This window comes from Salmo trutta, chromosome 29 (assembly GCF_901001165.1).
Source record: "Salmo trutta chromosome 29, fSalTru1.1, whole genome shotgun sequence".
Taxonomy (NCBI): Eukaryota; Metazoa; Chordata; class Actinopteri; order Salmoniformes; family Salmonidae; genus Salmo; species Salmo trutta.
This window is the reverse complement of record NC_042985.1, coordinates 12,715,852-12,729,528: the sequence shown is the minus strand read 5'-3', so window position 1 is coordinate 12,729,528 and position 13,677 is coordinate 12,715,852. Positions and strand designations below refer to the sequence as shown.

The following is a 13,677-nucleotide window of genomic DNA, read 5'->3' as shown; positions in this document are numbered from 1 at the left end:
ACAAAAAGGAGGTATTTGCACATAAAGATGAACTTTATCGAACAAAACAAAAATTTATTGTCCAACATGGAGACCTGGGAGTGCCATCAGATGAAGATCATCAAAGGTAAGGGATTCATTTTAATGCTATTTCTGACTTTTGTGACACCTCTCCTTGGTTGGAAAATGGCTGTATGGTTTTTGTGGCTAGGCGCTGACCTAACATAATCGCATGGTGTGCTTTAGCCGTAAAGCCTTTTTGAAAGCGGACACAGCGGCTGGATTAACAAGAAGTGTATCTTTAATTGGATGTATAACACTTGTATCTTATATAAATGTTTATGATGAGTATTTCTGTAATTTGATGTGGCTCTGCATTTTCACCGGATGTTTGTTTGAGACAATGCATTTTTGAGCATAACACGCCAATTTTAAATGAGTTTTTTTGAAAACAAAACAAACATTTATTGTCTAACATGGAGTCCTGGGAGTGCCACCAGATGAAGATCATCAAAGGTTAGTGATTAGTTTTAATGCTATTTCTGACTTTTGTGACACCTCTCCTTTGGAAAATGGCTGTATGGTTTTTTGTGGCTAGGCCAATCGCATGGTGTGCTTTAGCCGTAAATCCTTTTTGAAATCGGACACTGTGGTTGAACAAGAAGTTTATCTTTAAAATGGTGTATAATACTTGTATGTTTGAGGAATTTTAATTATTAGATTTCTGTTGTTTGAATTTGGCGCCCTGCAATTTCACTGGCTGTATGCCAGGTGTTCCGCTAGCGGAACCCCCTTCCCAGAAAGGTTATTTGCAAATTCAGTGAGTCTGTGAGCGCTTGTTGGAACAGAGAGATGGAGATAGAGGAGAGGAAGAAGGATGAGGGTAAAGAGGAGGGAGAGGGGCGTACAATATACAGATGGAGAGACAGACAGAGGAAGAGGAGGAGGAGTAGAAGATGGGGGGTTAGGGGAAGACAGGAGGGAGAGAAGAAAAAGAGAGATGTAAAAAGGCAGAATGAGAGGAGGAGGAAAAAGATGATGAAAGAAGAACAGTGCTACAAGACAGAAATAGAGAGAGAAACAACATTTATAATTAAAAACTAAATGATTGCATTGAAAAGTGAGGTCATTCTCCACATCTCAATGTCAATAAAGTAAGCGTCAGTTCACTCCATATGGAATAAGACTTCTCTCAGATAGTGAATGTGATGTTGTGTTGTCCCTATTCCAACTCTACAGTCTACTGTATGAGATCAGAGATCTGTTGAATAGATCAGGAGTAACTGCATTCTATTGGGGTTGGTTCTGAGTGTGTGTGTGTACAGTATGTGTGTGCGTGTATGCGTATCTGAGTGTATGTGTGAGTGTACAGACATGCATGTGTGTGTGTGTTAGACGATATTAGGTTTCATCAGAGGGAAACACTGATTCAGCACAAAGGAAGCCCAATCTTACTCCTTGGCTGAGTTCAGTTTTCATGTTTCCACGGCAGAAAAAGCACTGTACTTATTGAAGCATATCAATAGACAACCCTGGAGCTCTCTGTCATACAATCTCACTGTCTGAGGTTTCACCTTATGGACTAAATGTCTCTCAGCATACAGCTGGTATAGATAAAAGAACACATTCATGAACATTGCAATAGAACCATTAGACATTTTTAGTCTTGGAACAAAGTCAGTACGCAAATAGATTCTATTTCTCTTTTCTCTCTCATTGTGTTTCTGTGTCTTCCAAAAGGAAACAGGCTCGTGTGTTCTCTCAAACTGACATGGGTGAAGGCAGAGTGTAAACACACACACACACTAACTGGTTGTGACATGTTGTTCCTGCTAATATATCTTTATAGCCTATAGCAGCATCATCTCCCTTGTTGATATTTAGCTCTTCATCAACAAGACAAGGCAGGGGTTGCTATGGGAACTGTCAGGGAAATTGCCAGATTATGTTATAATGCTTGTATTGTATTATAATGGTTGTTTTATTCGACAGAATAGAGTATTCTGTTAACTATTGTGTGTGTGTGTTCTACTGAGGATGGGCCTCTATGAGATAACACAGACAGAGGAGATTTACGATGTCTTTGGGTGATAAAACCTAAAGAGCATTCCATATAACATGAGGTAATGTTTTTGTGCTATACCGTACCAGGGAGAGACAGTTCCAGTTTGGAGTAGGAGGACCAGACACTGGTCTTTACAATGAAAACTGCTGACACAGCAGTTGCTGTATGCTATGTATTATAGATATCTTTCATACAAATCTTAACCTTGTGACCATTCTATGTATCTGTTGTTCGTCATGTAGGTTGAGAGTGGTGTATCTTGGCTATAAAAGATCTTTGTACTTTTGTGTTGTCACTCTCAATGGTTCATTAGAAATGGTGCATCATTGAATGTCAAAGTGCTTTTGCAAAAAGTTCTTATTATTAAAGATGTAGTTTAAGTATAACTCTGACTCGTGTGTGAAGTTTAACTCTCCTCATTTGGTAATGCAGAAATTAACCACAACAGAACGTTTAGCAGAGATGTCTATCACTAATCTCTCTGAGAAGCGTATTGTTGAGAGAGCTGGGTCAATGGCAACGATCTTCATGAAGATTTATGAAAACATTATTACGAAATATTATCACTAAACATTATCGTTAAACATTGTCCCTAAACATTATCCTTAAACATTATTACTAGCATCACTAAACATGATCACTAAACATCATTGCAAAACATTATTACAAAACGTTATAGCTAAACATTATCACTAGATATTATTGACAAACATTATCCCTAAACATTATCCCTACACATTATCCATCAACATTATCCTTAAACAATGTCCCTAAACATTATCCCTAAACACTTTCTTTAAACATTATCCTTAAACATTATTAAAAGTTCAGAGTTATTCCGAATCATACTCCTTTTGTAGATACATCACTGAAACTAGAGAAACATTAAGCTCTTTCACTGCCAGGCTTCACACACATGCATGCTTCTACACAAGATACACACACAAACGCACGCACGCATACACACACACACACACACACACACACACACACACACACACACACACACCCACACACACACACACACACACACACACACCCACACACACACACACACACCCACACCCACACACACACACCCACCCACACCCACACACACACACACACCCACACCCACACACCCACCCACACACACACACACACCCCCCCCACACACACACACAGGGCAGGGCAGGCCCTGCCATGAAACCCAGGACTGGTTCTCAGCCAGAAGATGGACCGGATCAAACACCAGCTCTGATTCCAGGGCCTTTTGATGTGGAAAAACACAGCTCATTCATTTCTCATCGAGCATTAGAGGAACACAGAGGACCTTCTTCTAAAGAGTACTTAAGAAACAACAAGCAGATGCTTTCTATTAGGCAGTCAGTTAAAGTGCCATTAAAAATAAAGAAACTGGAAATAGTTGGTAATGTAGGCTGATGATAATGTAGGTAATGGTAATGTAGGCTGGGATTAAATCCAACACAGATTAACTCAACCTGCGCATGCTGGTAGATTTGAAAAGACGTCAGCATTTCAGGCCACAAGGCCAGAACAGATTGTATCTCTGAGCTGCACACACAGAAAATCCTCTGATTTTCAATTATCTTCTGGTTTTATCTGTAACAACAAACGTTCAACGCTGCTTCAATCCAAGACAGTGGTGATCCTTTAAAATATTATAATCACAATACTGAGCTATTGTTACAGAGGGATCTGGCCATGTCTGTCCTTCTCTTGCACACACACACACACACACACACACACACACACACACACACACACACACACACACACACACACACACACACACACACACACACACTCACACACACACACACACACACACACACTTTCAGTAGACGTTGAGTAGGTCTGGCAGTCATTTCCTCTGTGCAGCTATAGTTATCTCCTAGTCCTGGGACAGACAGACAGACAGAGTGGTATCTGAACCTACAGTTTATACCTAAAACCTCCTCTACTTCATTAAAGCTTGTTAACTGTGACCTCCCTTGTTAGAAGAGACCTCCCTACACTAATTCATTTCCATTATTTAAGTGACGTCTCGTTAAGACTGAATTTGACAAATGACCTCGGAGCTCAGGGAGGAACACAGAGCAGGGAAGGACGGCCACTCCAGTTCTGGAACAGCGTCATCTCCCAAAATGTCATCACCGACCTCTCTTGTTTATCTGATAATACCACTGTGTGTGTGTGTGTGTGTGTGTGTGTGTGTGTGCATACAGGTGCGTGTGTGTTTTTGTGTAAACAAGGATTTAAAGTGTTTTGGTGATCAACATGAGTTTTGGCTAGCTCTGTGCTTTTGTTTCCCTGTTCCCACCAGAGACAGACTGACTGACCTCAACCATCTGTGTTTCCCTGTTCCCACCAGAGACAGACTGACTGACCTCAACTAGCTGTGGTCCCTGTTCCCACCAGAGACAGACTGACTAACCTCAACCATCTGTGTTTCCCTGTTCCCACCAGAGACAGACTGGCTGACCTCAACCATCTGTGTTTCCCTGTTCCCACCAGAGACAGACTGACTGACCTCAACTAGCTGTGGTCCCTGTTCCCACCAGAGACAGACTGACTGACCTCAACCATCTGTGTTTCCCTGTTCCCACCAGAGACAGACTGACTGACCTCAACCATCTGTGTTTCCCTGTTCCCACCAGAGACAGACTGACTGACCTCAACCATCTGTGTTTCCCTGTTCCCACCAGAGACAGACTGACTGACCTCAACTAGCTGTGTTTCCCTATTCCCACCAGAGACAGACTGGCTGACCTCAACTAGCTGTGTTTCCCTGTTCCCAGCAGAGACAGACTGGCTGACCTCAACTAGCTGTGTTTCCCTGTTCCCACCAGAGACAGACTGACTGACCTCAACCATCTGTGTTTCCCTGTTCCCACCAGAGACAGACTGACTGACCTCAACCATCTGTGTTTCCCTGTTCCCACCAGAGACAGACTGGCTGACCTCAACTAGCTGTGTGTTGTATGTCATCACTAAGTTGTCATCATAACTCTGCTGTGGACGCATGACACATTCATTTATGTATTGATGTGTATTGATGTGTATATTGATGTATAGTGATGTGTAGTGATGTGTATATGATGTGTAAGGATGTCTATATTGATGTGTATTGATGTGTATATTGATGTGTATTGATGTCTATATTGATGTGTATATTGATGTGTAGTGATGTGTATATGATGTGTAGTGATGTGTATATTGATGTGTTTAATGTGTAGTGATGTGTATATTGATGTGTAGTGATGTGTATATGATGTGTAGTGATGTGTATATTGATGTGTTTAATGTGTAGTGATGTGTATATTGATGTATTGTGATGTGTATATTGATGTGTAGTGATGTGTGTATTGATGTGTTTAATGTATAGTAATGTGTATATTGATGTGAAGTGATGTGTATATTGATGTGTAGTGATGTGTCTATTGATGTGTAGTGATGTGTATATTGATGTATAGTGATGTGTATATTGATGTGTAGTGATGTGTATATTGATGTATTGTGATGTGTATATTGATGTATAGTAATGTGTATATTGATGTATTGTGATGTGTATATTGATGTGTAGTGATGTGTATATTGATGTATAGTAATGTGTGTAGTGTGACGACCCTCCCACTCTGTCTGCCGTATTCTCTCTCTTTGTTCTTGTTTCTTTATTAGGATGCCGGTGGGCGGAGTTGGAAGGGTCGTCAGCTAGATGGGAAACACCTGGGCTCGGGTGTGTCCCAGGATAAAGGCACCTCTTCCACAGTCATTAACGTAGGCTCTCTCCACGCAGACACTTTGCTGATTTTGGTTGTGTAGTTTTGTGGCTTTTTGGTTATTTGCTTTGGCACCTTTCAACACCCTGCATTATTACATTCAGGTATGCAAAACACTCACTTACACTACTGATTACTGATTACAATCACAATTGTTAATTACTTAGTTACTTTATTTAATAAATATATATTTTGATACTCCTTGTCTCCACGTTGTCTCCCTTTTGTTGCGAACTCTGAGCCGGTTCGTAACAGTAGTGATGTGTATATTGATGTATAGTAATGTGTATACTGATGTATTGTGATGTGTATATTGATGTGTATATTGATGTATTGTGATGTGTATATTGATGTATAGTAATGTGTATATTGATGTATAGTGATGTGTATATTGATGTGCAGTAATGTGTATATTGATGTATTGTGATGTGTATATTGATGTGTAGTGATGTGTGTATTGATGTGTATTGATGTGTAGTAATGTGTATATTGGTGTATATTGATGTATAGTAATGTGTATATTGATGTATAGTAATGTGTATATTGATGTGTAGGGATGTGTATACTGATGTATTGTGATGTGTATATTGATGTGTATATTGATGTATTGTGATGTGTATATTGATGTATAGTGATGTGTATATTGATGTATAGTGATGTGTATATTGATGTGTAGTAATGTGTATATTGATGTATTGTGATGTGTATATTGATGTGTAGTAATGTGTATATTGATGTATTGTGATGTGTATATTGATGTGTAGTGATGTGTCTATTGATGTGTAGTGATGTGTCTATTGATGTGTAGTGATGTGTCTATTGATGTGTAGTGATGTGTCTATTGATGTGTAGTGATGTGTGTATTGATGTGTATTGATGTGTAGTAATGTGTATATTGGTGTATATTGATGTATAGTAATGTGTATATTGATGTATAGTAATGTGTATATTGATGTATAGTAATGTGTATATTGATGTATAGTAATGTGTATAGTGATGTGTATATTGATGTGTATAGTGATGTGTATATTGATGTATAGTGATGTGTATATTGATGTGAAGTGATGTGTATTTTGATGTGTAGTGATGTGTGTACTGGATTCATTTGTGAAAGAGTCCTTGGTCTCCAGTGTATCTCCCTGTTAAAATAATGGTTAATTAAGTACAATTCTAATGTGGTGTATTATACTGTAATATGCACTCATACATACACAGACACGCACACAGACAAGTTTTTCCCTACACCCGCAGTATAACATCTGCAAAATATGTGTACGTGACCAATACATTTGATTTGATTATGGAGTGTGATGATGTGTTATAATAACACTGCCTGTGGGGATGAGGCCCATCTGCTGTTCAAGGGACCTACTGAGGTAGCCTAAAAATACAACCATCTGTAGGCACACACACACACACACACAGGCAAGCACGCACACACACACACACACACACACACACACAGGCAAGCACGCACACAGGCAAGCACGCACACACACACGCAGACCTTCCATTTTATTTGGGACTGATGTAAGGCTCTGGTTAAAAGTCAAATCAAATCAAATCAAAGCTTATTTGTCACGTGCGCCAAATACAACAGGTGTAGACCTTACAGTGAAATGCTTACTTACAAGCCCTTAACCAACAATGCTTTAAGAAGTTTTAAGAAAATAAAAAATGTGTTAAGAAAAAAGTAACAAATATTAAACAGCAGCAGTAAAATAACAATAGCGAGGCTATAGTAGTGCACTATATAGGGAATAGGGTACCATTTAGGATGTCTCAGTGTGGTCCACGAGAAGTGCTGAACACCATGATCATGTCACCAGCCAGCCAACCAGCCAGCCAGCCAGCCAACCAGCCAACTAGCCTGGCAACCAACCAACCAACCAACCAACCAGCCAGCCAACCAGCCAGGCTACCAGCCAGCTAGCCAGCCAGCCAGCCAGCCAACCAGCCAGCCAGCCAGCCAGCCAGCCAGCCAGCTAGAGACTTCTGGTCATGGTGAGTCAGAGCGGTACAGGGTTCTCTAATGACTGACTATGAGCCAATAACCAGGAGGAAGGGGGGAGGAGAGGGAAGGGGAAGAAGGGGAGGGGGAGGAGGAGGGAAGGGGGAGAAAGAGGGAAGGGGGAGAAAGAGGGAAGGGGGAGGAGGGGAGGAGGGGAGGAGGAGGGAAGGGGGAGGAGGGGAGGAGGAGGGAAGGGGGAGGAAGAGGGAAGGCAGGGGATTGAGCTGGTGGTGTAAAAACTAGCTACTGCTGCTACTGGCTTCAGTTTCTCCTCTCCCACAGTGGAACACACACATAACTTAATGATCAGAGAGATACACCGCATGTAGAGAGAGAGAGAGTGAGCACAGGAGGACAGAAAGGGAGTGTGACAGAAAATAAAGACAGATATTGAGAGTGCTGAGGGAGAGTGACAGAGAGTGACAGCACAGAGAGAAAGAGAGGGAGGGAAGGAAAGAGAGGGAGAGATAGGGAGGGAGGGACTGACCAGAATGATGAAGGGAGGAGGGACGGGAGGAGGAAAGTAGAGGAGAGGAAGAGAGATATTGAAGGAGTCAGCACAGTTAGCGAGTGAGGGAGGGAGCCAGGGAGAAGAGAGAAAGAAAGAGGGAGAAAGAGGGAGCAAAAAAATTAAGAGCAAAAGAGGTACAGCTCAGCAAATCAGGCTTTCAGCCAGTCACAGCTATTCCCTACTCAGCTGCTGTGTTCTAGCCAGAGAGGAGAGTTTCACTGCCTCTGAAAAGCGAGAGAGAGCAACAAAACGAGAGAAAGAGAGCGGGGAAATAGCTAACTCGCTGTGGAAGAGAGGGAGACAGAGAGAGAAAGAGCGAGAGAGCAAGGGAGACAGAGAGAGAGGCAGAGAGAGAGAAAGAGAGAGAGAGCGAGAGAGAGAGAGAGTGAAAGAGAGAGAGAAAGAATAAGAGGTTCTCTGTCCAGAGTTTAGGAGGAGAAAATGGATTCCGACTCGGGGGAGCAGAGTGAGGGGGATCTCCCAGGTAAGATTGCTTGCTAATGTGTGTGTGTGCTTGTGTATGTGGCTGCATTTATATGTGTGTATGTGTGTTTGTGTGTGTGTTTGTGTCTCTGTGTCTATTCAAACTTGTAGTAGGTAGAGGTTTCCACTAATGGTTAAAAGGTTAGGATTGGACTGTGAACTTTCCTGTGTTTATTTATCTCTGGTCTGTACATGCGGAGTTGCAGCCTGCCTTCCGCTCTGTGTGAGTCTGTAAGCCGGCTCAGTGTGTGAGCCGTGGCAATGATTAGCTGGCCAGGCAAGCTGAGACACGTGTGTGTGTGTGTGCGTGTGTGTGTGTGTGTGTGTGTGTGTGTGTACGTGTGTGTGTGTGTACGTGTGTACGTGTGTACGTGTGTACGTGTGTCTGTGTACGTGTGTCTGTGTGCGTGTGTCTGTGTGCGTGTGTGTGTGTGTGTGCGTGTCAGTGAGTGTGTGCGTAGGTACGTACGTGCCTGTGTGTACATGATTGTGTGTGTGTCAAGCTATTAGATTTGATAATAATCAACACATCTTCTAGGGACCTCCTCTGTACTCTCCTCCCCTCAAGTCATCCTCTCAGAGGATAGATCAATATTTAACAGGAGATGTCTGGGACTCAAACTAACAGACAGGTTCTGTCTGACTACATGGACAGAGTGTGGCTCTCGTCTTACGTTCCAATACAGAGATCAATATTTACACATAAGGTGTGTCCAAAATGGTACCCTATTCCCTATATAGCACACTACTTTAGACCAGAGCTCTATAGGCCTTGGTCAAAGTAGTGCACTAAAATGGGAATACAGTGCCATTTGGAACGCAGCCTTACAGATCTTAATAAAATCCATCTAAAGTTTGTCATTTCCACTTTAACATTTCAGACTTTATTTGCCCTAACAAAAAACCTACGAAGAAATTACAGTAATTATAACCCACATAATAATTCACATTTCCTGTCACTGTAGGATTATTTTCCTGGTTTATCAAACTGTCTGAAATGAAGACCCTACATCGGTATGGTTGTAAAGTCCAGGGGCAAGACTTGACTGTGGCAGTGAAAGGAGAACGTTAGCGCTCCTGGTTGACAGGTTCTGGTTGTATGTTTTCCTGATGGCTATTTATAACGTAGCTGTGATCCTACAGAGAATTCCACTCAGGCAATACAACTGTCACACACACACACACACACACACACACACACACACACACACACACACACACACACACACACACACACACACACACACACACACACACACACACACACACACACACACACACATCATTAATCCAGCCAGGTCACTTGTGATACTTGTCAGTATTGGACGTCCATCCATGTGTGAGGATATCGGGAGATGATGTGGAAACCGGCCACTAGGGGCAACAGTGAGTGTTTTGCTATGGTGGACTGGGATGGTGGAGGGGCGTAAGCATCTGCCTGTGATTCCAAGAGTTCCAATCCAGCGATAGAAAGTTTTCTTTTGATGTATTTTTTTAAGCCTATCCCAAACCTTAACCCTAACCTTAACCACTCAGAGTTAATGCCTAACCTTGAGAAAATGTGGAGTTAATGTCTGAACTTAACCCTAACCTTAAAAATTCTGAGTTCATGCCTAAATTTAACCTTAAACACTTAGAAATGTGATGTTTGGAACAACTTCCAAATGTTATGTTTGAGAAACGTGGATGGACGTCTAGTTGTGACGTGAGATTGTGAGAGCTGGTAGCATTAATCATAGGAATACTTTCAGAAGGCCTGTTTTCATAGTAATGCTGGTACATGGTGTAATATACAACAGGTGGTGTCCTCAGTATAGCTCCCTATGTCTGAAAGTCCCCTGTTCTTTACCATATCTCTAATGTCGTGGTTTGTCTTCAGCCACAGGACCCCTAACCTCTCTGAGCCCTGTGTGAAGGGCCGTGTTTACGTTTGGTCTGGTTTTTAAAATTGTTTGGGGAGACAGAGGCTTACTGTGCTGGAGGCATTAGGATATCCTTAAATACTACAGCATTGTCACTCGCCCCAGATCTCACTGACTCTCTCCTCTCTCTCTTTAGTAACTCTTTCTCTCACTCTCCCCACATCTCACTGACTCTCTCCTCTCTCTTTTTAGTCACTCTTTCTCTCACTCTCCCCACATCTCGCTGACTCTCTCTCTCCCTCCTCTCTCTCTTTAGTCACTCTTTCTCTCACTCTCCCCACATCTCACTGACTCTCTCTCTCCCTCCTCTCTCTCTTTAGTCACTCTTTCTCTCACTCTCCCCACATCTCACTGACTCTCTCTCTCCCTCCTCTCTCTCTTTAGTCACTCTTTCTCTCACTCTCCCTACATCTCGCTGACTCTCTCTCCTCTCTCTTTAGTCACTCTTTCTCTCACTCTCCCCACATCTCGCTGACTCTCTCTCTCCCTCCTCTCTCTCTTTAGTAACTCTTTCTCTCACTCTCCCCACATCTCACTGACTCTCTCTCCTCTCTCTTTAGTCACTCTTTCTCTCACGCTCCCCACATCTCACTGACTCTCTCTCTCCCTCCTCTCTCTCTTTAGTCACTCTTTCTCTCACTCTCCCCACATCTCACTGACTCTCTCCTCTCTCTTTTAGTCACTCTTTCTCTCACTCTCCCCACATCTCGCTGACTCTCTCTCTCCCTCCTCTCTCTCTTTAGTCACTCTTTCTCTCACTCTCCCCACATCTCACTGACTCTCTCCTCTCTCTTTTTAGTCACTCTTTCTCTCACTCTCCCCACATCTCGCTGACTCTCTCTCTCCCTCCTCTCTCTCTTTAGTCACTCTTTCTCTCACTCTCCCCACATCTCACTGACTCTCTCCTCTCTCTTTTTAGTCACTCTTTCTCTCACTCTCCCCACATCTCACTGACTCTCTCCTCTCTCTTTTTAGTCACTCTTTCTCTCACTCTCCCCACATCTCGCTGACTCTCTCTCTCCCTCCTCTCTCTCTTTAGTCACTCTTTCTCTCACTCTCCCCACATCTCACTGACTCTCTCTCTCCCTCCTCTCTCTCTTTAGTCACTCTTTCTCTCACTCTCCCCACATCTCACTGACTCTCTCTCTCCCTCCTCTCTCTCTTTAGTAACTCTTTCTCTCACTCTCCCTACATCTCGCTGACTCTCTCTCCTCTCTCTTTAGTCACTCTTTCTCTCACCTTCCCCACATCTCACTGACTCTCTCTCTCCCTCCTCTCTCTCTTTAGTCACTCTCTCTCACTCTCCCTACATCTCGCTGACTCTCTCTCCTCTCTCTTTAGTCACTCTTTCTCTCACTCTCCCCACATCTCGCTGACTCTCTCTCTCCCTCCTCTCTCTCTTTAGTAACTCTTTCTCTCACTCTCCCCACATCTCACTGACTCTCTCTCTCCCTCCTCTCTCTCTTTAGTCACTCTTTCTCTCACTCTCCCCACATCTCACTGACTCTCTCTCTCCCTCCTCTCTCTCTTTAGTAACTCTTTCTCTCACTCTCCCTACATCTCGCTGACTCTCTCTCCTCTCTCTTTAGTCACTCTTTCTCTCACCTTCCCCACATCTCACTGACTCTCTCTCTCCCTCCTCTCTCTCTTTAGTCACTCTCTCTCACTCTCCCTACATCTCGCTGACTCTCTCTCCTCTCTCTTTAGTCACTCTTTCTCTCACTCTCCCTACATCTCGCTGACTCTCTCTCTCCCTCCTCTCTCTCTTTAGTAACTCTTTCTCTCACTCTCCCCACATCTCACTGACTCTCTCTCTCCCTCCTCTCTCTCTTTAGTCACTCTTTCTCTCACTCTCCCCACATCTCACTGACTCTCTCTCTCCCTCCTCTCTCTCTTTAGTCACTCTTTCTCTCACTCTCCCCACATCTCGCTGACTCTCTCTCTCCCTCCTCTCTCTCTTTAGTAACTCTTTCTCTCACTCTCCCCACATCTCACTGACTCTCTCTCTCCCTCCTCTCTCTCTTTAGTCACTCTTTCTCTCACTCTCCCCACATCTCACTGACTCTCTCTCTCCCTCCTCTCTCTCTTTAGTCACTCTTTCTCTCACTCTCCCCACATCTCACTGACTCTCTCTCTCCCTCCTCTCTCTCTTTAGTAACTCTTTCTCTCACTCTCCCTACATCTCGCTGACTCTCTCTCCTCTCTCTTTAGTCACTCTTTCTCTCACTCTCCCCACATCTCGCTGACTCTCTCTCCTCTCTCTTTAGTCACTCTTTCTCTCACCTTCCCCACATCTCACTGACTCTCTCTCTCCCTCCTCTCTCTCTTTAGTCACTCTTTCTCTCACTCTCCCCACATCTCACTGACTCTCTCTTTCTTTCTTTTGTGACTCTCTACCACCCCTATCGCTCTAACTCGCTTTCCCCTTTTTCCTGTCGCCTGTCTCTCTCTCTTGCCCCCCCTCTTCTACCCTTCTCTTTATCTATCTCTCTCCCTGGCATTTTAATCTTGCTCAAAGCAGAGGCTAGTGTCTAAAGCTGTGATCTTTCTTCAAATGCTTCTCTTTTTAGAGGGAATTATGCCTGAACAAAGCTACAATACAGGACTCTTCAAACAACCATAATACTGTCTGTTAATATAGTAGGTAGGATAGGAGAGGGGAGAAGGAGATGTTTGGTTCTGGGTATGGTCATAGCTGTGCTATATTTCTCTTTCTATGGTCTATTGACTTATATCTACTCTCCTGGGCCCTGTGAACTGACTGGACTTCTCTCTCTCTCTCTCTCTCTCTCTCACTCACACACACACATACCTTTCCCATGGCACACATCCATTTACTGCCCTTCACACACATTATCCCTCTTGCAGCCCAAACACTCTTCTCCCCTCCTACAAACACACCCTTGAACACACATGCACATACA

At 43.2% G+C, this 13,677-nt stretch overlaps 1 protein-coding gene across 1 annotated transcript in view; it reads left to right on the top strand.

Moving 5' to 3' along the window:
• Positions 1 to 8,349: 8,349 nt before the first annotated feature.
• The window catches only part of LOC115166943 (tumor necrosis factor alpha-induced protein 8-like protein 3), a 226,779-nt gene continuing 221,451 nt past the window's right edge, over positions 8,350 to 13,677 (top strand). Inside the window, exon 1 of the mRNA XM_029720899.1 lies at positions 8,350 to 8,832. Within this exon, the coding sequence (XP_029576759.1) occupies positions 8,790 to 8,832 (43 nt within the window). The 5' untranslated portion in view covers positions 8,350 to 8,789. The remainder of the gene's footprint in view (positions 8,833 to 13,677) is intronic.